This window comes from Belonocnema kinseyi, chromosome 2 (assembly GCF_010883055.1).
Source record: "Belonocnema kinseyi isolate 2016_QV_RU_SX_M_011 chromosome 2, B_treatae_v1, whole genome shotgun sequence".
NCBI lineage: Eukaryota > Metazoa > Arthropoda > Insecta > Hymenoptera > Cynipidae > Belonocnema > Belonocnema kinseyi.
The window spans coordinates 156426811-156452362 of NC_046658.1; the positions used below are offsets into that span (position 1 = coordinate 156426811).

Here is a 25552-nt window from a genome sequence, read left to right on the forward strand (position 1 = left end):
TCGCGTCGTCGGCATCCTACCTTATCCAAAGCTCCCTGACGTTTCCCGCCTTTATCACCTACCTCTTGCCAAAATATCTTTGCTCTTTCCCTCCTGACCAAGCAACTATTTTTTTCACTCCTAACCTCAAAAACTTCACACGCTCCAAATTTTCACTTCAAACCACTCACTTTCAACCTTCACACCTTTGCCAAAAACACACTTAATTAAAAGTAAAATCAAAGTCAATTTTCAACGAATTATTATAATTTTTAACCAAAAAGATTAAATTTCCATTTAAAAAAGATAATTTTTCGACAAAAAAATGGAAGTTGAATTTTGTTTGAAAATTAATCTTTAAATTTCAAAATTGAGTATTTTTTAAAAAATTAGTCTGTTTTTTTTAATTTAATTATTTTTTATTTATTGCTAAAATCTTTTTTTTTGTTGTTGGAATATCAATTACCTAATTTTTCGTTGAAAATTGATATTTCTTGGTTCAAAACTAGACAAGTTCGTTAAAAAGTAATTTTTTGTTTAAAGATTAATTACTTTGGTTGAAATATAATTTATATAGCTAAAAATTTAACTATTTTATGAAAAAATTGGCTATTTTTGGTAAAAATGAATTTTTATTTTGTTGGATATTCAATCTTTTTATCCGGAAATTTCACTATTTCATTATTGATGAAAATATTATTTTTTGTTGAAAATTATGTTTTCTAATTAAAAATTGATTGGTTTAATTAAAAATTTAACTTGTACAAGTTTGGTTCAAAATTTATGGTCAGAAGTTAAAAATTCAAATATTTAGTTTGAAATTCCTGTTTTTTATTAAAAATTCGAATTTGTGGGAGAATATTTAAACTTCTCAATGACTAATTCCGCTTTTTGTTTGAAAATTCCTTTAAAAACTCCACTATTTGTTCAAAAATTCATTTAAATTCCATTTCTGCTTTAAAATTTATATTTTTAATTGAAAAGTATTTAATTTTGCTGAAAATCGTTTTTTTTTCTTCTTAAAAATGTACTTTTTCAACTGCAAAATAAAAATTTAAATTTAAAAATTTTAATAAAAATTAATTTGTGTTGGAAAATTAAACTATTTTGTTGAATATTCATTCGTTTTGTTGAAAATTTGTTCAAAAATTAAAATTTTATTTTAAAAAATTCAATTCAATTTAACTATATCATTTTTGGTGGAAAATTGATCTTTTTTACATAAATGTAATCTATTTCTTTAAAAACTGCTCTGCTTTTTAGAAAATTTAAATATTATATTTTTTGTTAAAAATTAATTTCTTTGTTTGAAAAAAAATATTTAGTTAAAAATTCGTTTTTTTTTAAAAGGAAATTCATCTTTTAGTAGAAAACTCCACTATTTGTCCAAACTTCATTTCAATTCCATTTCTGCTTTGAAATTGATATTTTTAATTAAAAACAATTTTTTTCTTAAAACTGTACTTTTTTTAAACTGCAAAATAAACATTTAAAAATTTAAATAAAAATTGAAAAAATAATAATAGACAGCAAGATAAAAATTAATTTCTGTGTTGGAAAATTGAACTATTTTGTTGAAAATTTGTTCAAAAATTAAAATTTTATATAAAAAAAAAATTCAATTCAATTTAACTATATCATTTTTGGTGGAAAATTGATCTTTTTTACATAAATGTAATCTTTTTCTTTAAAAACTGCTCTGTTTTTTAGAAAATTTAAATATTATATTTTTTGTTAAGAATTAATTTATCTGTTTGAAAAAAAAAATTAGTTACAAATTTTTTTGGAGAAAATTCATCTTTTGAATTGTAAATTCCTCTATTTGCTGAAAAATTCATTTTAATTCCATTTTTGCTTGAAAATGTATATTTTTAGTAGACAACTAATTAATTTTGCTGAAATCGTCTTTTTTTTATTCTTTAAATTTTACTTTTCTAACTGCAAATTGAACTATTTTTTTTAATTCGTTTTTTATTTGGTTGAAAATTTATTCAAAATTAAAATATTATTAAAAAAATTTTTTTATTCACTTTAATCATTTCATTTTTGGGGAAAATTGATCTTTTTTATATAAACATAATCTTTTTCTTTAAAAACTGCTCTGTTTTTTAGAAAATTTAAATATTATATTTTCCGTTAAGGATTAATTTATTAGTTTGAAAAAAAATATTTAGTTACAAATTTTTTATAGAGAAAATTCATCTTTTGAATTGGAAATACCACAATTTGTTGAAAAATTAATTTCAATTCCATTTTTTTCATAAACAAACTATTTTGCAAAAAATTCTCTTTTTACTCTTATAAGCTGAAACTTTATCTTTCCGGTTAAAAAATTCATATTCACACTTTTGTTTGATAAACTTTCGACCTAAAAAATAAATCTCAGGTCCAAAATTTATCCTTTTTATTTAAAAATTCAACTCAAAAATACTTAAAATTGTTTCTCAATAAATTTTAAGTAAATTTGTTTGCTTAAAATTAAACTAACGGTGGTTCCATCTACAGGAATAAAATTGCAGACAGGATTCCTAGTTAATCGTTTTTATCACGAAAAAAGTAATTATTAATTAAAAAAAAATGTTATAATTAGAAATTAGAATAAAATAAATATCTCTTTAATTTAAAAAATCCGCGTAATCTTAGTTACTATATCGATGGGCCGGTTTTTAATTTCATGTTGGGTTTTCGCAGATGATGATAGTTCGGTAGTACTCTCATCAGAAAATCAAGTTGTCCAACTTGAGGCTGAAAGAATTAAGTTTTTCCTTAAATTTTTTCAAATATTAAAAAAAAAATAGCAATTTAAAACTCACTATGGTGGTTCAAGAAAGGATTTTTTTTCTCAAATTGCACCTCGAGAAAGTGTTTTTTTTTTATTGTCAGACAGTTGGAGATAATTTAAATAAAATATTTCCGGGTCCTCAAATGTTATTATTTAAAGTAACCGAAAAATTTGTAATGCTTTAAATTAAATAATCAACCAATGGACTTTAAAATCTGAAAAATTATATTATTTAAAGCATTTTTGAGCTAGAAACATTAAAAATGAAATTTTTTTAAACACTTCCTAAATTAGAAGTTAAATTATTTTCATCCTAAACTGTTTAAACATCCTTGAAAATCTTGAACATTTTATTTTTAAATCTAGAGAAATCTAGAAGTTCTTTTAAATTTTTCTAAATTTAAAATAATTTTTGAAATTTTACCGAACTTCTATTAATATATTTTAAAATAAATTGAATTTTACTTACGATTTTTAGAAAATGCTGCAAATTTCAAAAAATTTTGTTAAAGTCTTCCAGAAAGCTTTTTTGACAATTTTGGAAATCTTTTAAAATATTTTTAAATATTTTAGTAACATAATTTTTTTAAATAAAAGGTATTTTCGATTTATTCGAAATCATATTAAATGTTTTAACTTAATTTTAAATCTTTTCTAAACTTCTAAATATTTTTTTAAATTATCCAAATTTTCTCTGCAAATAATAAGTGTTCAATTGTTATTTTTACATCAAAATTCAAAAATTTTACTAACGAGAAACATTTTTTTTTTAAAGAATAATTCAAAATAATATTTGAAAATTCCAACTCTAAAGCGGAACACTTTTCTATTTGAAATAATAAAAAACAAACTACAAATTAATGCACTCAAAGTGAAACTTAAAAATTTTAAACTTTGAAAATTGAAGCTTAAAATTTTTTTCATTCAACAAATTTATATTCAAATGCTCAACAATTTACACATATAAAATAAAAACACTTTTTAATTGAACAATTTTAAATTAAAATAATAAAAACTTCAAAATTTAAATAAAACATTTTCAGCTCAAACATCAACAATTATATTTTTTGGAAAAAATGCAACTGTTTCATAAAAAATGCGCTTACTTTTTAATCAAAATAATATTTTTTAAAGTTGAAAATTTGTCTTCTATAGTAAAAAATTATTGTTCTTGGTTGAAAATTCATTTATTTGTTAGAAAATATATGTATTTTGTCTTTTTTTTTTTGTTTAAATATAAAATATTGACATGTTTCGGTCAAAATTATTATTTTCAGGTAAAAATTGCTGTTTATTTATTTAAAATTAAAAAATGAAAGATTAATCTTCTTGTTTGAAAATTTAATAATAATAATTTTGGATTGAAAATTCAATTTTTTGTAGATAATTTATATACTTTTTATTGAGGAATAATTTTTTTTCTATCTAAAATATCCTTATTTGAAAATTGATGATTATTTTTTAATCTTCTTGGTAGAAAATTCACCAATTTGGTAAAAAATTCAACTGTTTCATAGAAAACAAACTGTCGGAACTTTTTATTGAAAATAATTTTTTTTTTAATGAAAAATTACCAAATTCCATTTTTTGTTCAAAATTGATTATCTCTAGTTTTAAAATTTAACTGTTTGTTTGTTAATTGATGTAAATTGTTGAAAATTCGTCTCTCTTCATGAAAATCAATTTTTTTTTAAGTATAAATTCACATGTGTGGTTGAAAATTCGTCTTTTTTGGTTATTTTAAACTTTTTTTGCTTTAAATATCAACCATTGCATTTTTTTGTAAAAATTAATAATTTCAATTTGTAAATTTGTAAATTTTCGGTAAAAATTACTATTTTTAGATTGAAAATTCAATTTTATTAATGAAAAATATTTAGTTGAAAATTGATAATTATTTCTTTTAAAATTTTCAATTTAAATTTAAATGTCTCTTAAATTTTTTGGATAAAAATGAAACTGTCTAGTTGAAAATTAATCTTCTTTCGTCCAAAATTCGAGTATTTTCGTGAAAATTCTTCTTTTTTTATGTTATATTAAACTCTTTTTAATATCAAATTAAAGTTATTTTTGTTTTAAGTATCAATTTTTACATTTTTTTGGGTCAAAATGAGTATTTTCTGGTAGACAATTGACCAGTTTCGTAAACAATTCAACTGTTTTGTAGATCATTAATTTCTTTTTTTCATGAAAATTTAACTATTCAATTTTGGTTAAACATTGACCAATTCTAGTTGAAAAATTCAACTGCTTGGTTAAAAATTCGTTTTTTCTGACAGAAAATTAATTTTTTTGTAAAAAATTCAAATATTTCGTCGAAAATTCGTTTACTATTTATCGAATAAAATTTCTTAATTTAAACTACTTTATTTATGTTGAAAATTGATCGGTTCTAGTTAAAAAATTCAACTGTTTAGTTGAAAATTTATGTTTAAAAATGCATATAATTTTTTGAAAATCCACCTTTTTCGGCGGATTTTAAATGAAAATATAACTATTAAATTTTTTGTTAAAAATTGATCAATTGTAGTTTAAAAATTCGACTGCTTGCTTAAAAATTCATTAAATTTTTAGAGAATTAATCTTTTTTAGTAGAAAATGAAATTATTTGATCAAAAAAAGTTTAAGAGTTTTTTAATCAAAAATTTTTGTATTCAAATTAAAAAATTTTATTAAAAGTGAAAGCTGCCAAATTTAAAATTAGAGAAATTCAATTATTTTTACTTAAAATAATTTAAACATCCTTGAAAGGCTTCAAAATTTTATTTTCAAATCTTAAGAAATACAGAATTTGTTTTAAATTTGTTAAAATTTAAAATTATTTTTGAAATTTTTTCAGAACTCCTAACTATCTTTTAAAATTAGTGAAATTTTTGCTACAATTTTTAAGAAATCCTGCAAATTTTAACAAATTTGTAGATTTTTGCAAGTTTCAAACAAAAAATGTAGAATCTTTTCAATGATTTTGAAAGGCTTCAAAAGAATAAAAACATTTTCTTAGGATTTCTAGAAAAATTGAAAATTATTTTTAATTTTGAAAAATTATTTTAAGAAAATATTTTTAAAAGTTTTAAAAGATTGACAAGATTTTCGGAAAAGAATCTGGAATATTATAAGGAATTTTTCAAAAATTTCCATAATAATTTTGAATCTTTTCAAATATTCTAAACAGCTCCTAAAATGACTAACTTTTTTTTTTACAAATAAGTTACAGTTGATAAAATAAAAATGGATTTTATCAAAAAAAATTTAATTTCGAACGTTTTTAATTTTTAATTGTTAAATTCTTCAAGGAAACATTTTAAAATTCTTTGAATTAAAAATCTAAGCTTAAAAATAAAAATCGAAAATTTGTAAGGTAAAAAATTTTCGAATTACGCATTTTAAACTGAATATTTGCATAATTGAAAAAAAATAATTCGAGTTGTTATTTTAAAAATTGTTGACATCAAACGTGGACAAATTTTTCTTCGAAAAAATTTGTAAAATTCTCGGTCAAAAAGTAAATTACAATTCCAACTCAGAATTGGTTAAAGATAAAAAATTCCTTGTTCAAATCCGGAATTTTAGTACTTCGCGAAAAAAATGTCGTTTCAACTACGAATTAGAATTTTTTATAAAATTCCCTGTTCCAATTAATAATTTCAATTTTTTTCAAAAATATCCCGTTTCCAGATAGAATTAGAATTCATTCTATTAAAAAAATTCCCTTTCCAGCTCGTAATTTATTAAAATTTTTAAATTCCCTGTTCCAAGAAAAAATTATAATTCTTCTCGATAAATTCCAGTTCAAACCTTAAATTTTTAAAAGATTATAGTTTTTTTTTTTTGTTTAAATTAAAAGTTAAATTATTTTAATTTTAAATATTTACATGCTGTTTCAAATTTTTTCAAATTTAAAAATATAATTAAAAGTTTTTTACAACTTCTAAATATGTTTTGAACTAACTGAAATTTCAAATAATTTGTCAATATAAAAAAATAATTTTTTGTTAGAAATCTGAAAAAATCTACTGTTTGTTTTAAATTAATTTTAAAACTATTTTAAATGTCAATTTAAAAGTTTTTCAAATCTTCTGAATATCTCTTTAATTTACTCGAAGTTTTTATCAGAATAATAGGTGTTTAATTATTATTTATACATAAAAATTCGGCAAGTTGATTTAGAAATTAAATTTTTTTAAATAGAATTACATTTTAACGTTGAAATTTAGTTTTTTCTTCTTTAGTTTTCAATATTTAATTTATAATGACTGATTTCAAATGAACAGTCAGATGTTTTAAAATATTAATTTTTTTTTAATTGGAAAATTTTAAATTGCATGGTTTAAAAATGGAATATTTTAAATTGAAATTTAATAAAAGCTATGAAATATAATTATAAATTATAAATTTAAGACTTTCCGATGAAAAAAGTTTTAATTTTTAACGTTAAAATCTGGAAATTCTAAAATGATGAACTTATGCTGAATCGTTTTATAAAATCAATTATTATTTATTTTATTAAATCTTTAAGTACAATTTAATTTTAAGAATCAGTAATTAATTTATATTAAAAATAAATTCCTGGGCATTTCCCGGGTTTTCCCGGTTTGCAAATATTTTTCACAGTCAATAAAATCTAAAATAATTAATAAAATTAGAATTATTTTTGAAATTTTTACAGAACTTCTAAATAACTTTTAAAATTAATTGAACTTTTTCAACAATTTTTCGGAAATCCTGTAAATTTTAGAAATTCTTAAAATTCGGATGTATAAATAATAATAGAACATTTATTTTTGTAGACGAAACTTGAGAAATTTTATGGGATATCTAGATGTTTTGAAAGGATTCCAAATTAATTTAAAACTTGATCATAATTTTTCATTTTGAAAAATTATTTTAAGAGAATAATTGAAAAGGTTTTAAAAGATTTCCAAAAGTTTCAAAAATCATTTTGGAAGATTTTAAAAAAATTTATTAAAATTTGCATGATAATTTTGAAACTTTTCAAAACTCCTAAATACCTTTTAGAATTAATCACATTTTTTCTATTTTTAAATATTTGGTGTTTAATTTACTGGCCTTAAATTAAAAGTGAAATATTGCTTAATATTCAATAATTAATATTTTTTAGTTCAAAAATTTATAATTGATTGGATGAAAAATTGAGTATTATATACTGAAACAAAATGTTAAATTTAGAGTTTCAAATTGAAACCGTTCAATTTTAAATGTTCAAATCTGAAAATTCTTAAATTTTGAACTGATTTCAAATCGTTATATCAAATCTTCTTTTGTGGACTTTTTAATACTTGAAGTACAGACCATTAAAAAACTTATTAATTTTTTTGTTTATTTATTAAATAAAAATGGTTTTTATCACAAATTTTCAACTTTAAACGCTTTTTTTTAAGTGTTCAAATCTTCAAGACAGCATTTTAAAATTCTTTTAATTAAAAATCTACGCTTAAAAATAAAATTCGGAATTTTAATACTTTCCGAACATTTGCTTTTTCAACTGAGAATTATAATTTTTCAAAATTATATTATTTTGAAAGTTTTACAGTTCATTGATTGATTTTTGAATCTAGAGATTAAAAATGATAAAGTGGACTTATATTTTTTTATTTCGAAAAATGTGGTAAGTTTGAGAGATATTTGGATGATTTGAAAAAATTCAAAATTAATTTAGAATTTAAAACGATTTTAAAATTAATTTAAAACAAACTGTCGATTTTTGCGGATTTCGAACAAAAAATTTCGAAGCTTTTAAGAATTTTGGCTTAAAAAAAAAAGAATAAGATTTTTAAGATTGCTAGGAAAATGGAAAATGATTTTTTATTTTGAAAAATTATTTGAAATTCGAATAAGGAATTTTTAACTATTTAAAATAAAAATAATTTAACTTTCAATTTGAACGGGGAATTTTACAGTCTTTTACAATTTTATCCAGAATTATAATAATAATTATGACTTGGAACCGGGATTTTTGAAATTTTAACAAATTCCGAGCTACTACTAGAAATTTTCGAAAAGGAGAAAAATTTTGAATTGGAACAGGAACTTTTTCCAAAGAACTCTAATTTTGAGTTGAAGCCAAAAATGTTCAAATTTTAACCATTTCTTAGTTGAAACTGGTATTTATCCAAAAGAATTATAATAATTTTTTTTCTTGGAACAGGGAATTTTTTTAAATAATGAATTCTAAGTTGAAGAAGGATTTTTCGAAAAAAAATCCTTCTTCAACTTACAAAGTTTAACTTTCAATTCAAATTGAAATTTAAATTATTTTTATTTTAAATAGATTAAAATTCCTTATTCGAATTTCAAATAATTTTTCAAAATAAAAAATCATTTTCCATTTTCCTAGCAATCTTAAAAATCTTATTCTTTTTTTTTAAGCCAAAATTCTTAAAAGCTTCGAAATTTTTTGTTCGAAATCTGCAAAAATCGACAGTTTATTTTAAATTAATTTTAAATTAATTTTAAAATCATTTTAAATTCTAAATTAAATTTTAATTTTTTCAAATCATCTAAATATCTCTCAAACTTACCACATTTTTCAAAATAAAAAAATATAAGTCATTTTCAATCTCTAAATTCAAAAATCAATCAATGAACTGTAAAACTTTCAAAATAATAAAATTTTGATAAATTTTTAACTAGAAACGTTAAAAACTGAAAAATTGACATTTTTCAAGTGAACACTTCTTAAATTATAATTTCAATTATTTTCATTTCAAATAGTTTAAACATTCTTGAAAATATTGAAAAAATCTTGAGAAATCTGGAAGTTGTTCCAAATTTGTTAAAATTTAAAATTATTTTCGAAATTTTTCAGAACTGCTAAATATCTGTCAAAATTAATGGAGTTTTTTTTCTACAATTTTTAGGAAATCTAATTTAAACAAAATTTTGATTTTTGCAGATTAAAAAAAAAATTAACCTTTTCAAGAATTGTAAAAGGATTTAAAAAAACAAAATTTTTTTAAGATTCTTAGGAAAATTAAACATAATTTTTCATGTTGGATAATTATTTTCAGAGAATAATTGAAAACTTTTTCAAAGATTTACAAAAGTTTCAAAAATGATTTTGGAAGATTTTAAGGAAATTTATTAAAATTTTCAAACAATACAGTTTAAATTTCTTTACTATTAAATAATTGGGTTTTAATTTAATTGTCTTAAATGAACAATCAAACAATGCTTAATATTTATTAATTAATCTTTTTCTTAATTCATAAATTTAAGATTGATTCGGTTAAAAATTAAATATTTTGTACTGAAACAAAATTTTAAATGTATACTTTCAAAAACAGTCCGGTTCATTTTTAACGTTAAAATCTGAAAATTGTTAAATTTTGAACTGATTTAAAATCGTGTTTTGTTCACTTTTTAATACTTAAAGTACATACCATTGAACTTATTAATTTGGTTTTGTTTATTTATAAAATAAAAATGATTTTTATCAAAAATTTCCAACTTCAAATTTTTTAATTTTTAATTGTTCCGGAATTTAAATACTTTTCGAAAAATTGCCGTTTTAACTAAGAATTAGAAATTTTTGTGAAATTCCCTGTTCCAAAAAATTATTTTTATTTTTTTCGAAAATATCCCGTTTCCAGATAGAATTAGAATTTATTCTATTAAAAAATTCCCTTTTTCAAATCGGAATATATTTAAATTTAAAAATTCCCGGTTCCAAAGCAGAATTATTATTCTTGATAAATTCCAGTTCCAATTATAAATTCGTAAAAAATGTAAAATCTCCTGTTCAAATTAAAAGTTGAGTTATCTTTACTTTAAATAGTTTTAAAATCCTTAAAAAGCTTCGAAATTTTATTTCGAGATCTTGAAATATCTACATGTTGTTTCAAACTTAAAAATATTATTAAAAGTTTTTCACAACTTCTAAATATGTTTTTAAATTATTCGAATTTCAAATAATTTTCCAAAATAAAGTCATTTTCAACTTTCCTGAAAATAGTAAAAAATAATTTTGTTTTGAAGCACTTAAAAAATCATAAAAAGTTTCCCAATTTTTTGTTCGAAATCTCGAAGATATCCCGTTTCCAGTTAGAATTCATTATATTTAAAAAAATCCCCTTTCCAGCCCGGAATTTATTTAAATTTTAAAATTCCCTGTTCCAAGAAAAAATTATAATACTTCTGGATAAATTTCAGTTCCTATCTTAAATTTTTAAAAGACTGTAAAATTTTCGGTTTAAATTAAGAGTTAAATTATTTTAATTAAAAATAGTTACATGTTGTTTCAAATTTTTTCAAAATTTACAAATATAATTAATAGTTTTTCACAACTTCTAAATATCTTTTGAAATAACTGAAATTTCAAAAAATTTTACAAAATAAAAAATCATTTTCAACTTTCCTAAAAATAGTAAAAAAAAATTTTTTGATGCACTTTAAAATTCATAAAAAGCTTCTAAATTTTTTGTTCGAAATCTCGAAAATATCCGGTTTCCAGTTAGAATTCATTAAATTTAAAAAAATACCCTTTCCAGCCCGGAAATTATTGAAATTTAAAAATTCCCTGTTCCAAGAAAAAATTATAATGCTTCTGGATAAATTTCAGTTCCAACCTTAAATTTTTAAAAGATTGTAAAATTTTCGGTTTAAATTAAGAGTTAAATTATTTTAATTAAAAATAGTTACATGTTGTTTCAAATTTTTTCAAAATTTAAAAATATAATTAATAGTTTTTCACAACTTCTAAATATCTTTTGAAATAACTGAAATTTCAAAAAATTTTACAAAATAAAAAATCATTTTCAACTTTCCTAAAAATAGTAAAAAAAAATGTTTTTAAGCACTTTAAAATTCATAAAAAGCTTCTCAATTTTTTGTTCGAAATCTCGAAAATATCCGGTTTCCAGTTAGAATTCATTAAATTTAAAAAAATCCTCTTTCCAGCCCGGAAATTATTAAAATTTAAAAATTCCCTGTTCCAAGAAAAAATTATAATTCTTCAGGATAAATTTCAGTTCCAACTTTAAATTTTTAAAAGATTGTAAAAAATTAGGTTTAAACTAAAAGTTAAATTACTTTAATTTAAAATAGTTCACAACTTCTAAATATCTTTTAAAATAAGTGAAATTTTAAATAATTTTCCAAAATAAAAAATCATTTTCAATTTTCCTAGCAATCTTAAAAAATCTTATTATTTTTTTGAAGCCTTTTAAAATTCGTGAAAAGCTTCTCGATTTTTTCTTCAAAATCTGCAAAAATTTACAGGTTGTTTTAAATTAGTTTTGAAATCATTTCAAATTTTAGATTAATTTGGAAATTTAAACGAATTTTAAACGCCCCTAATTTATTATTCAATCAAGTTTTTAAAACTGAAAATTCTTTTCATTCAAATCTACGCTTAAAAATCTGAAAGAAATTTTTTAAATGTCAACGATTTTCGAATTACGCCATCGAAACTGAATCATATAATCGAAAATGATGACAATTTAATCAAATTTTTTTTAACAGTTAAAATCAAAATTGGACGGGTATGTTTTTTTCTAAAAATTTGTAAAATTCCCAGTCAAAAAATAAATACACTTTCTTTTTTTTTACTTTGAAAGACGTACCATAAATACGTTTTACTTAAATAAATTCCTCGGGTATTTAAAAAAAAATTTAAGCATTTTATTTGGAATAATGGGCTTGGAGGACCACCGAACAATTTCTTTGAATGCTGAAAAAAATCATAAATAATTTTGAGGCCAAAAAAAACAATTTCCGGGGGTTAGATTCGCGAAAAAAGCCTTTTTTTGGACCATTTTGAATACTTACGTAGGGTTTATCATTCATCTCTCTGCGCTGGCATTGGCTTCCGTAAATAATTGTATTCTCGGGTAAAATTTCTGGTTCTGAGACAGAACAAGCTGCTCCCACAATGCAGCCATTGGTCAATTCAACATCTCGACCAACAAATGCTGCAAAAAAATTACCGGCAATTGATAACAATTGATATTTGTTCAAAATTCATTTTTTTCTGGTAAAAAATTCAATTATTTGGTTTAAAAATGTATATAATTTTTTGAAAATGTATCTTTTTTAATGTAAAGTTTAATTATTTGGTTGAAAAATCGTTTACTCTTTATTGAAAATAATTTTTTTAACTGTGTAAAAATGTATATAGTTTGTTGAAAATTTATTTTTTTTAAGTAAAATATTTTATTATTTTCTTCAAATTCATTTACTTTTTATTAAAAATAAGGTCTTAAATGAAAACTTAACTTTTTATTTTTGCAGGGTGACCGTTTTAATCAAAGAACAAAATTCCCGGTCATTTCCCGGTTCGCAAATATTTTTCCGGGTCAATAAAATTTAAAAAATCGAAATATAAAGCTAAACAGTAAAAATACAAGTAATAAAAAAACTGAAAAATTCAAAGACGAGCTCTTGAATTTTTAACTTTTAAAATTGAAGTATAAAAGTTTTTAAATTCAAAAATTTTCCATTGAATTTTTAAATAATTTAAAAATTGTCAACATTATATTATTTAGCTATTTTAGGCCATTAAATATTTTAAAATTTAAATTATTCTCAACTTAAAAGTTCTTAAAATAGAATTAAAATTTTTTGCATTTTAAATAATTTAAGCATCTTTGAAAAACTTTAAAATTGCATTTCAAAATCTTGAGATATTTAGAAGTAGTTTAAAATTTTTTCAAAACTTCTCAATAACTTTAAAAATTATTTGAATTTTTCGTACTAATTTTAAAAAATTCTTCGAATTTAAAAAAAATGTCCTTCAAATTTGTATTTCCAAATAAAAATTGAACAATTATTATTTTTCGAAACAATTAGAGTAATTTTAAGAGATATTTAGAAGTTTCAAAAAGAAAAAAAAATGAATTTAAAATTTCAAATGATTTTAACGAAGTGTATTTACCGACAAAATTTGGTTATTCGTAACGAAATTTCGGTGCAGTTTATAAAAAATTTAGAGGCTTTTTTAAAATTGTGAAATGCTTCAAACGAAGAAAAACATTTTCTTAAAATTCCTAGGAAAATTGAAAATGATTCTTCATTTTGAAAAATTATTTTAACAGAAAATTCAAGAATATTTCAAGAGAATTCCAATTTTATTAGAAACGACCCGGGAAGAATTTAAGGATTTAAAAAATTTGTTTAAGATTTTCTAAAAATTGTAGGAAAAACTTTATTCACTTTTAAAATATTCATTTTAAGTTTTTAATTAATTTTAAATCTTTTCAAAACTTCTGAATATCTCTTAAAATTACTCACATTTTTGTACAAATAATACGTGATCAATTATTATTTATACAACACAATTCAACAATTTCGCTTACAAATTAAACATTTTATTAAATGAAACAATAAAAATTGTGACGTTAAAATGTTAAAAGCTTTTCAAAATATTAACAATTCAAAGCTTTCTATGTCAAAAAATTAAGTTTCAAATTGTTTACTTTTAAATATTTGTCTTCAATTTAGTCATCTTAAATTATAAATCAAATATTGCTAAATATTAAATAATTATCCTTTTTCCAAATCAAATTTTTTAAAATTAAATGGGTTAAAAATTGAATAATTTAGGCTGAAACAATATTTTTAAATGTATATAATTGACTTGAAAATCCATGTGTTTTTGGTAGGAAATTTTTTCTTTTAATTTGTTTAGATTTATTGAAAATAATTTTTTAATGAAAAAACAATTACTTTCTTGTTAAAAATTGATCAATTCTAGTTTAAAAATTCAACTTTTTGTTTAAAAATACATTTTTTTTGTTAAAAACTTATCCTTTTTGGCAGAAAATAAATGTTTTGGATGGAAATTCGTCTTCTTTGATGACATTGAGTTGGTTTTTCTATTTTTGTATATTTAAAAAAATTTTAAACTGAAATATTTTTGCGTTTAATCATTAAAAATTACATTTTCTGGTGAAAATTAGTATTTCAAGGTTAAAAATTCAAAAATTTATTCAAAAAATCAATTGTTATGCAGAAAATTATTTTTTTTTAATCGAAAATTAATTTTTACAACGAAAAATTAATTATTTTATTTTTGGCCGAAAATTGGTCAATTCTAGTTTAAAAATGTAACTCTTTTATAGTAAATTAGTTTACTTTTTATTGAAAATTAATTTTTTTAAAATACATATTTAACTAATCCATGTTTCGTTCAAAATTGATCATTTCTAGTTTAAAGGTTCAACTTTTTGTTTAAAACTGTATATAATTGGTTAAGAATTCATCTTTTTTTGAAAGAAACTTCAATTATTTGCTTACAAATTCAATGTAATTTTTTGAGAATTCATATTTTTTCTGGAAAATTAGGTCTTCCTTGTAAAAAAATTATTATTCTTGATTGACACTTTAACTAATTTTTAGAAAATATATATCTATTTTGTGGAAAAGTATATTTTTTGTAAAGAATTCGTTTTTTTTATTGAAGAAATATATTTTTTTAAATAAAAATATAACTATTCTATTTTTTGTTAAAAATTGATTATTTCTAGTTTAAAAATTAAACTATTTGGTTATAAATTTATGTAATTTATGTTTGGCAAAAAATTTATTTTTTTTGACTTAAAAATTAAACTTTTTTAGTTTAAAATGGTTTAAATTTTATTTATTTTATAAGAAATTCGATTGTTTTTTGAAAATTAATCCTCTTGATTTAAAATTCAACTATTTGATAGAAAATATATGTAATTTATTGAAAAATCATCCTTTTTTATCAAAAATTCACGTATTTCGTTCAAAATTAATGTAATTTTTCAAAAATTCTTCTTTTTTATTATATTAATTTATTTTTCCGGAAAAAATTAATTAAAAAATATGTATATCCACTATCACATTCTTTTGTCGAAAATAGTTTCGTTTACAAATTCAACAATTTAGTATCAAATTTATTTTTTATTAAAAATTTGTAGAAAACTCGACTAGTTGGTTAAAAAATTTTGTTGAAAATTAATCTTCTAAGTCGAATATTTATATTTAAAGTTAAAAATTGAACTATTCCATTTTTGGTAAAGAATTGATCATTTCTAGTTTAAAAATTCAACTGTTTATAGAAAAGTGTATATAATTTGTTGAGAATTAATATTTTTTTGTGCAGAATTAAATTATTTGGTTGAAAATTGATGTAATTTGTTAACAATTTGTCTTTTCTGGTAGAAAATTAATCTTCTTGGTTAAAAATTCAACTATTTGGTACAAAATAAAAAATTGATCAATTCTAGTTTAAAAATTAAACTGTTTGGTTGAAAATTTGTGCAATTTATTAAAAAATTAACCTTTTTTTATGAAAAATTAACGTACTTCATTTAAAAGTAATGTAATTTTTTTTTAATTCGTATTTACTGGTAAAAAATTAATTTTCTCGCTTGAAAAATCAACTACTTAATAGAAAATATATGTATTTGGTTGAAAATTCGTCTTTTCATCTCATATTAAACTATTTTTCATTAAAAATTAATTTAAAATAAATTAAATATTAATTATTATATGTTCTTGTGAAAATTAATTATTTTAGATTGTAAATTCAACAATTTACTAACAAATTTAAACATATTTTTTAGAAAATTTGTTTAATTTTTATAGAAAGTTAGTTTATTTAATATAAATGTAAATACTCCATTTTTTAAATAAAAATTTGTGAAACATTCGACTATTTGGTTAAAAATGTTTGTTAAAAATTAATCTTCTCAGTCGAAAATTTATATTTTAGCTTAAAAATTAAATTATTTAGTTGTAAATTTAGCAGATATTTCTGACAATTCTTTTAGTAAAAAATTAATCAATTCTAGTTTTAAAATAAAAATCTTTGTTAAAAAATGTATATAATTTGTTGATAATTCATCTTTTTTAATAAAAAATTCAATTATTTGGTTCAAAATTGATGTAATTTATTGAAAATTGGTCATTTCTGGTATAAAATTATTGTTCTTGGTTGAAAATTCAACTATTTGTTAGAAAATTAGCATTTTATTAATATATTTAACTTCTTTTAAATTTAAAAATAAAATCCTTTTTCGCTTAAATATTAACTATTACATTTTTTAATGAAAAATATTATTTTCAGGTTGAAAATTCAATTTTTTGGTGGCGAATTAATTTATTTTTTATTAAAAATTAATTTATTTACACGAAAAATATTTTTGGTTAAAAATCGATAATTATTGATTCAGAATTAACTAATCATTTTAATTCTAAAAAAGATGAATTGTGAATCCAGAAACGATGAAATTTCAATAAAAAAAAAAGAAATTTTGATTTAAAAAAAATTAATTTTTAATCTAAAAAAGATGAATTTTTAATTTTAAAAAACGAATTATCAAGAAAGCAGTTGTCTTTCAAAGTTTTTTTATTTGAAATTAACATATTTTTTGATTTAAAAATAAAATATTTTCAGTTTGAAAATTTAAATAATTTATTCCTTTTTTATAATTTTTTTATACAAAATTCAACTATTTGGTTAAAAGTTGATTTAATTTGTAGAAAAGAAATCTTCTCGGTTGAAAATTCAACTACTTGGTCAAATATTTATGTATTTTGTTGACAATTTTTTTTTATAGAAAATATATTTTTTGTTTAAAATAGCAAATAGGTTTGAAAATTATTCTTTTTTCTTTATATTAAACTTCTTTTTATTTTAAATAAAAATCTTTTTGGAATATAACGATTTAATTTTTGTTTAAAAATTGACTAATAAATTATAATTTAAATATTGATCTGTTTAAAAATGTATATAGTTTGTTGAAAATAAATTTTATTTTGTAAAAATTTTATTTTTTAAATTCGTTGATTTTTTATTGAAAATAAAATTTTTAAATGAAAAATTAACTATTTAATTTAGGGTTTATATATTTTTTTCATTTCAAATTAAAATCTTTTCGCGTGTATTCATTAACAATGACATTTTTTGTTAAAAATTAGTATGTCAATGTTAAAAATTCAATAATTCATTTATAAAATCACTTTTTGTCGAAAATGGATTTTTACGATTATACATTTAAGTATTCCATTTTTTGTTGAAGATGGATCATTTAAAGTTTAAAAATTCAACGGTTTGTTCCAAAATGTATATAATTTGTGGAAAATTAATTTTTTTTGTAGAAAATTGAATTATTTTCTTTAAATTCATATAATTTTCATTGAAAATAATTTTTAATGAAAAAATAATGATTTAATTTTTAGTTTATATATTTTTAAAATTACAAATTAGAATCTTTTTGCGTTATTAAAAATCTACATTTTTGGTGAAAATTAGTATTTCATGGTTGAAAACTCAACAATTAATTTAAAAAATGAATTGTTTTATAGAAAATTAGTTTATTTTTGATCGAAAATGAAGTTTTTTCCAATACAAATTTAACTATTGCATTTTTTTATTTAAAAATGTATATAGTTAGTTAAAAATTTATCTTTTTTCGTGATTTTTAAAATTATTTTCTTTAAATTCGTTTACTTTTGATTGAAAATAATTTTCTTAAATGAAAATATAACTATTTAGTTTTCAGTTTATATATATTTTTTTATTTAAAATAAAAATATTTTTGCCTTTAATCATTAAAAATTACATTTTTGGTCAAAATTAGTATTTTTAAGTTGAAAATTCAACATTTTTTTAAAAAATCAACTGTTTTATAGCAAATTAATTTACTTTTGATCGAAAATGAATTTTTTTCAAATAAAAATTTAACTATTTTGATTAAAAATTGGTGAATTCTAGTTTAAAAATTCAACTGTTAGATTGAAAATGTATATAATTTGTTAAATATTCACCTTTTTTGGTGGAAAATTTAATTATTTGGTTAATAATTCGTTTACTTTTTATTGTAAATAATTTTTTTTTCTAATGAAAATACAAGTATTTAATTTTTCGTTAAAAATTACAGAAATTTTAGTCTAAGAATTAAACTCTTTGTTTAAAAATTTATATAATCTGTTGAAAATTCATCCTGTTTTTGCAGAAAGTGTAATTATTTGATTCAGAATTCATTTACTTTTTATTGAAAATAATTTTTTAATAAAAATATATTTAATTTTTGCAGAAAAATTACATATATTTTTACTAAAAAATTGTTTTCAATATATATTTTGCAACAAAAAGTTGAATTTTTAAACTAGAATTTATCAATAATTAAAATAGTTAAATTTTCATTTAAAAAAAATTCATTTATGATAAAAATCAAACTAATTTTCTATAAAACAATTGATTTTTAAAATAAATTGTAGCATTTTTAACATTGACATACTAATTCTTGCCACAAAATTTAATTGTTAATGAATAAACGGAAAAATATTTCAATTTTAAACCAAAAACTAAATACTTATTTTTTCATTTAAAAAAATATTTTCAATAAAAAGTAAACGAATTTTGAAGCAAATAATTAAACTTTCTACTAAAAATGGTAAATTAAAAAAACATTATATACATTTTTAAACAGCAAAATGTTTTAATTTTAAATTTTTTAAAATATATAAACCAAAAATTAAATAGTTATTTTTCATTAAAAAAATTATTTTCAATAAAAAGTCAACGAATTTAAAAAAAAATTGTTCAAAAGAAAATTAATTTTCAAAAAACTATATACATTTTTAAACAGATCAATTTTTAAACTATAATTTATTGATTAATTTTTAAGCAAAAATTAAATCGTTATATTTCCATCTAAAAAATTATATTCAATTGAAAGTACATGAATTTAAAGAAAATATTAAAATTTCGTAGCAAAAAAGATGAATTTTCAAACAAATTATATATTTCTAAACAAAACAGTTGATTTTTTAAACTAGAATTGTTCAATTTTCAACCAAAAATAATATAGATAAATTTTCGGTTAAAAAAAATTAATTTTCGTTAAAAATTTTACATATTTTCTACAAATAATTGATTTTTTAAATAAATTATTGAAATTTTAACATTAAAATATTGATTCTCGACAAAAAAAGTAATTTTTACTGAATAAAAGGAAAAACATTTCAATTTTAAATTAAAAAACAACTCAATGTAATCAAATTAATTGAAAAGAAAAAATTAAACTTATATTTTCATTGAAACAAATATTTTCAATAAAAAGTAAACGAATTTTTAAGCAAAAAATTTAATTTTCTACTAAAAAGGGTGACTTTTCAAAAAATTATATACATTTTTAAACAAACAGTTGAACTTTTAAACTACAAATGATTAATTTTGAAAAAAATGAAAAAGTTAAATTTTATTAAAAAAAAAAATTATTTTCAATAAAAAGTAGACAAATTTAAATTCAAACAATTAAATTTTCTAATAAAACGGATAAATTCTGAACAAATTATACATACTTTTAAACAAAAATTTGTATTTTTATACTAAAAATGATACATGTTCGACAAAAAATGGAATATTTACATTTTTATTTGAAAAAATTCATTGTCAATAAAAAGTAAAGAATTTTCTATAAAAAAGTTTAATTTTTTACCAAATTGTTTAATTTTTTAAGCCAAACAGATCAAATTTTTGCGAAAAAGTCGAATTTTCAATCTGAAAGTACAAATTTTTATCAAAAAATATAATGGTTAAACCAGAAAATATTCTTATTTCAAATAAAAAACAGATGACTTTTCTACAAAAATGTTGCATTTTTAAAAAGAATTTTTTATTAAAAATATATTAAATTTTTGTTAATAAAATGATCACTTCTAGTATAAAAATTCAAGTTTTTGATAAAAAATGTATATAATTTTTTAAAAATGCACATTTTTCGGTAGAAAATTTAATTATTTAATTGAAAATTCATTTATTTTTTAATGGAAATAATTTTTTAATAAAAATATATTTAATATTTGTTAAAAAAATGATCAATTCTAGTATGAAAATGCAAGTTTTTGATTAAAAATGTATATAATTTTTTGAAAATGCACTTTTTTCGGTAGAAAATTTAATTATTTGATTGAAAATTAATTTATTTTTTAATGGAAATAATTTTTTAATAAAAATATATTTAATATTTGTTAAAAAAATGATCAATTCTAGTATGAAAATTCAAGTTTTTGATTAAAAATGTATCTAATTTTTTGAAAATTCACCTGTTTCTGTAGAAAATTTAATTATTTGATTCAGAATTCATTTATTTTGTATTAAAAATAATTCTTTAATAAAAATATATTAATTTTTTGATTAAAAATGTATATAATTTGTTGAAAAATCATCTTTTTGGTGGAAAATTGAACCATTTAGTTTTAAATTTAGCAGATTTCATTGAAAGTCTTTTTTTTACAGAATTGGATTTAATTCCGTACCTTTCGTTTCCAGAATATTGTTGTCCCCAACTTTGTGAGCTTCGCAAGTACTGTCCACTTCAAAAACGTTATAATTTCCTATAATTTGAACAGGTACTGTCGGAAGTTTCGGAGCACCTTCCGGCAACCTGCAAGATTGATAAAAATGGAAAATAATCCAATTCTCAAATTTTGCTCCGCTGCTTTCACAAAAAAAAAAAGAAAGTTTAGCAACTGCAATTTAACCTGTTAATAATAGTTGCCATTTCTTCGATTATATTTCCTTCGCCAATAATAATTGGACCTGATTCTGCTAAAATTATAGCCTTGGGATGAACAACAGTCCTTGGACCGATTGTTATATCTCCTTTGAGTATGCTTTCATCGCAAACTACTGCCCCAGCAGCAATTTTCAGACTAAAAACGAATTTTCAAAAATAATCCAATTTTTCGGTCAAAAAATAAACATTTTTGGACATTTATTATTTTATGACCCTGCGCATGCGTATCAGCGAGAGCCTAATTGGCCATTTATCGCGCGCTTATTTGAACTGATAAAATATGATATTGGGTAAAAAATTTTAACCCTTTTTAGTGGAAATATTTCATCTTTCTTGGATAAAAATCCAACTGTTTTGTTGAAAATTCAACTATTTCCTAGAAAATTTACTTGTTGTTTAAAAATAGTATTTTTGGGTTAAAAAGTCAAGTTAATTATTTTTCTTTAAATTCAATAATGAGAATTTGTATTTTTTATTTAAAAATTCATCTGTTTTAGTAGAATTTTCATCTTTTTTGGATACAAATTCAAGAGTTGGTTTGTTCAAAATTCATACATTTGGTTAAAATTTTGCCTATTTTGTTAAAAATTTAATTATTTCAAAAAAATGTTATAAATTCAATATTTTAGTGTTTAAAAGAGAACTATTTTGTTGAAATTTTTTTTTTTATTCAAGATGCAACTTTTTGTTAAAAAATTAAAATATTTTGTTAAATAGTCATTATTTTGCTAAAAAATTCTACTGTATTTTTGAAAAGTCATACTTTTTGTTCAAAAGTTCTGCTATTTTGTTAAAAATTTCACTATTTCGCTAAACAAATTATTTTTTCTTTAAATTTATTATTTAGAAATTGTATTTTTTATTTAAAAATTCACCTGTTTTAGTAGAATTTTCATCTTTTTCGGATACAAATTCAAGAGTTGGGTTGTTCAAAATTCAACAATTTTGTTGAAAATTCATACATTTGGTTAAAATTTTGGCTATTTTGTTAAAAATTTAATTATTTCAAAAAAATGTTATAAATTCAATATTTTAGTGTTTAAAAGAGAACTATTTTGTTGACATTTTTTTTTATTCAAGATGCAACTTTTTGTTAAAAAATTTAAATATTTTGTTAAATAGTCATTATTTTGCTAAAAAATTCTACTGTATTTTTGAAAAGTCATACTTTTTGTTCAAAAGTTCTGCTATTTTGTTAAAAATTTCAATATTTCGCTAAACAAATTATTTTTTCTTTAAATTTATTATTTAGAAATTGTATTTTTTATTTAAAAATTCACCTGCTTTAGTAGAATTTTCATCTTTTTCGGATAAAAATTCAAGGGTTGGGTTGTTCAAAATTCAACAATTTTGTTGAAAAGTCATACTTCTTGGTTAAAATTTCTGCTATTTCGCAAAAAAATTTACTTTTTCTTTTAATTCAATATTTAGAATTTGTCTTTTTTATCTAAAAAGAACTGAAATCTTTTCTAGATAAAAATTAAACTATTTTGTTGACATTTTTTTTTTAATTGAGTAATTATTTTTGGTAGAAAATTCTATTGTTTAGTTGAAAGTCCTTTTTTTACTTGAAAAAAAAAATTATTTAGTTAAAAAATGCATGAAACTAAAAAATAATTCAACGAGAATTAGACTAACAACAATTCAATTGTTGAAATTATTCAGTTTAAAATTCATGTAATTTGTAGAGAATTTGTCTCTTTTGGTAGAAAATTAATTTTTTTCTGATGAAAATTTTACTACTCCATTTTTGATTAAACACTGACAATTATAGTTTAAAAATTCAGCCTTTTGTTTAAACGTATTAATAATGTATTGAAAATTTATATTTTTGGTAAAGAATTCAACTTTTTAAATTCATTCTTTTTGGTATAAAAAATTCGTCCATTTGCATTGAAATTTTGTTTTGATTTTCGTAGAAACTTATTTTTTGTTTAAAAAAAGTAATATTTTGATACTGAAAAGTTTACTAGAATCTTTTTTGGATGAAAATTCAACTATTAAAAAAAAATTAAGAAAAATTTATCCGTTTTAAGGGCATGCGACACAGTGGGATTCCGACATTACCAACCTCTTTTTTCCATTGAATAAAATTTTTTGTGAACCATAGAACTTTTTTGGTAAATGAAATATCGAACTCAAAATTTGAGGAGAGCATAAGAAGACATTATTCTACGTTTATGTACTGCATTTGAATCGGAATTTAAAAAAAAAATTATTTCTGAAATTTTTTGCCAAATTTCGATTCAAATGCAGTACATAAACGTATTTTTTTATTTAAATATAACAATTATGTTAATTATAACTTTAAAACCCTAGTTTATGGTCAAATAATTATTTATGTTGGTTTTATACTTATTATTTTTTATAAATAATTGATTTTCGATTTAACAATTTCAAAACGGCGCGCGAAAATGAGCCAATGAGGATCTTGGTACGACACATGCGCAGTGCGGTCGGTTAGGGGAATTTGGACTAGAGCTTTTAGATAGAAGAAATAGGTTTTCATTTATGTAAACACAATTTGGTAGATTTAATGAATATATTGTGAATTCTTAAAATTTTCAAAATAGGTGGGACATAATTTTTTTTGTTTTACTGTAGATAAGATACGATTCGACTTACATTGATCGAGGACTGGAAGGTGTGCCAGTTGACATGTTGATCGACATCTCGACATTTGTGAGAAATTTTGTTAATGAATTTCTGCTGCCATCTGGTGGCTCGTTTTTATCGGTTGCCGATAATGAAGGAATTAATTTTATAAAAAAAAGATTAGGCTACGTTTCGCTACTTTGCCAATCTGTTTAAAAATGGTACATTTTAGAAATTTGGGAAATGGATTTTCAACAAAGAAATATCATTTTTCGGGAAAATAGTCGAATCTTTAAGCCAGAAATAGAAGGCTAAACTTTCAATCCGGAACTTTTCTACAGAAACAAAAAGAGTTTTCGACCTAAAAAAGATGGATTTTTAATCAAATACAAATAAGATAACTTTTTAATTTAAAACAGAACAAGAAAATTCTATTCACAAAAGATAAATTTTTAATAAAACAGATGAAATTTAAAATACAAAGAAGATTTAGAAAGTTTTTGGATTTTCAACAGAGAACTTCTCTACAAAAAAAAATAATGTTAAATCTAAAATAGATACATTTTTAATCAAAAAAGATAAAATTTAAAATTCAAAGATGATTTTTTAATCGAAAAAATATTGAATTTCAATTCAAAGAAGATGAAATTTCATCATAGAAAAAATCAATTATCCATCTAAAAAAGATCAATTTTTAGTTTAAAAAAATTAAATATCAATTCTAAAAAGATGAATTTTCAGTCCAAAAAAGGTTAATTTTTAGTCTCAAAAGACGAGTTTCTTATAAGATAATTGAATTTTCACACAAGAACATTCGTACCAGAAAGGATGTATTTTCTATTTAAAAAAATGAAATTTTAGTCTGAAAAAATTAATTTTCAATACATAAATGATTAGTCATGAATCAAAAAAGAAGAATTTTTTCTCTAAAAAAGATGAAATTTTTAATAACAAAAATAAAATAATAAAATTTTAATATAGAATAGATAAATTTTTAATCCAAAAAGACGAATTTTTTTATAGGGTTTTTGAATTCTCAACCAAGAACTTTTCTACAAAAAGAAAAGAATTTTTAATCCACAAAAGATTAAATTTCAATTTAAAGAATATGAAATTACAATCTAAAAAAGATGCATTTTTATTTAAAAAAATGAAATTTCATTTCTAAAAAGGTTAATTCTTAATAAAAAAGGGTAAAATTTCAACATAAAAAAGATAAATTTCTAGTCCAAAAAGACGAATTTTTTAGAAGATGATGGAATTTTCAACCAAGAACTTTTTTACCAAAAAATATGACATTTCAATATCAAAAAGATCAATTTTTAATCCAAAAGACGAATTTTTTAAATGTTGAATTTTCAAATAAAAACTTTTCTACAAAAAAAAGAATTTTTAATCTACAAAAGATAAATTTGTAAAAAAAAGATGAAATTTAAAACACAAAGAAGATGAATTTTTAATCTAAAAAATATTAAATTTCAATTCAAAGAAGATGAAATTTCAATTAAGAAAAGATCAATTTTTAATCTAAAAAAGATAAATTTTTACTTAAAAAAAGGAAATAATAATTCTAAAAAAAATAAATTTTCAATCTAAAAAGTTTAAATTTTTATTCCAATTGAATTTTAACACAAGAACTTTTCTACCAAAAAGAATTTATTTTCTATTTAAAAAGATGAATTTTTAG

At 20.0% G+C, this 25552-nt stretch overlaps 1 protein-coding gene across 1 annotated transcript; it reads right to left on the reverse strand.

Moving 5' to 3' along the window:
* Window positions 1-2622: 2622 nt before the first annotated feature.
* LOC117167587 (dynactin subunit 6) lies at window positions 2623-23944 on the reverse strand. The gene is made up of 5 exons (XM_033352641.1): window positions 23896-23944; window positions 21236-21406; window positions 21011-21138; window positions 12548-12690; window positions 2623-2724 (listed from the first exon to the last, which is right to left on the reverse strand). The coding sequence occupies exons 1-5, from the start codon at window positions 23940-23942 to the stop codon at window positions 2626-2628; spliced, it is 588 nt and encodes a 195-aa protein (XP_033208532.1). The 5' UTR covers window positions 23943-23944; the 3' UTR covers window positions 2623-2625.
* Between the last annotated feature and the right edge of the window lie 1608 nt (window positions 23945-25552).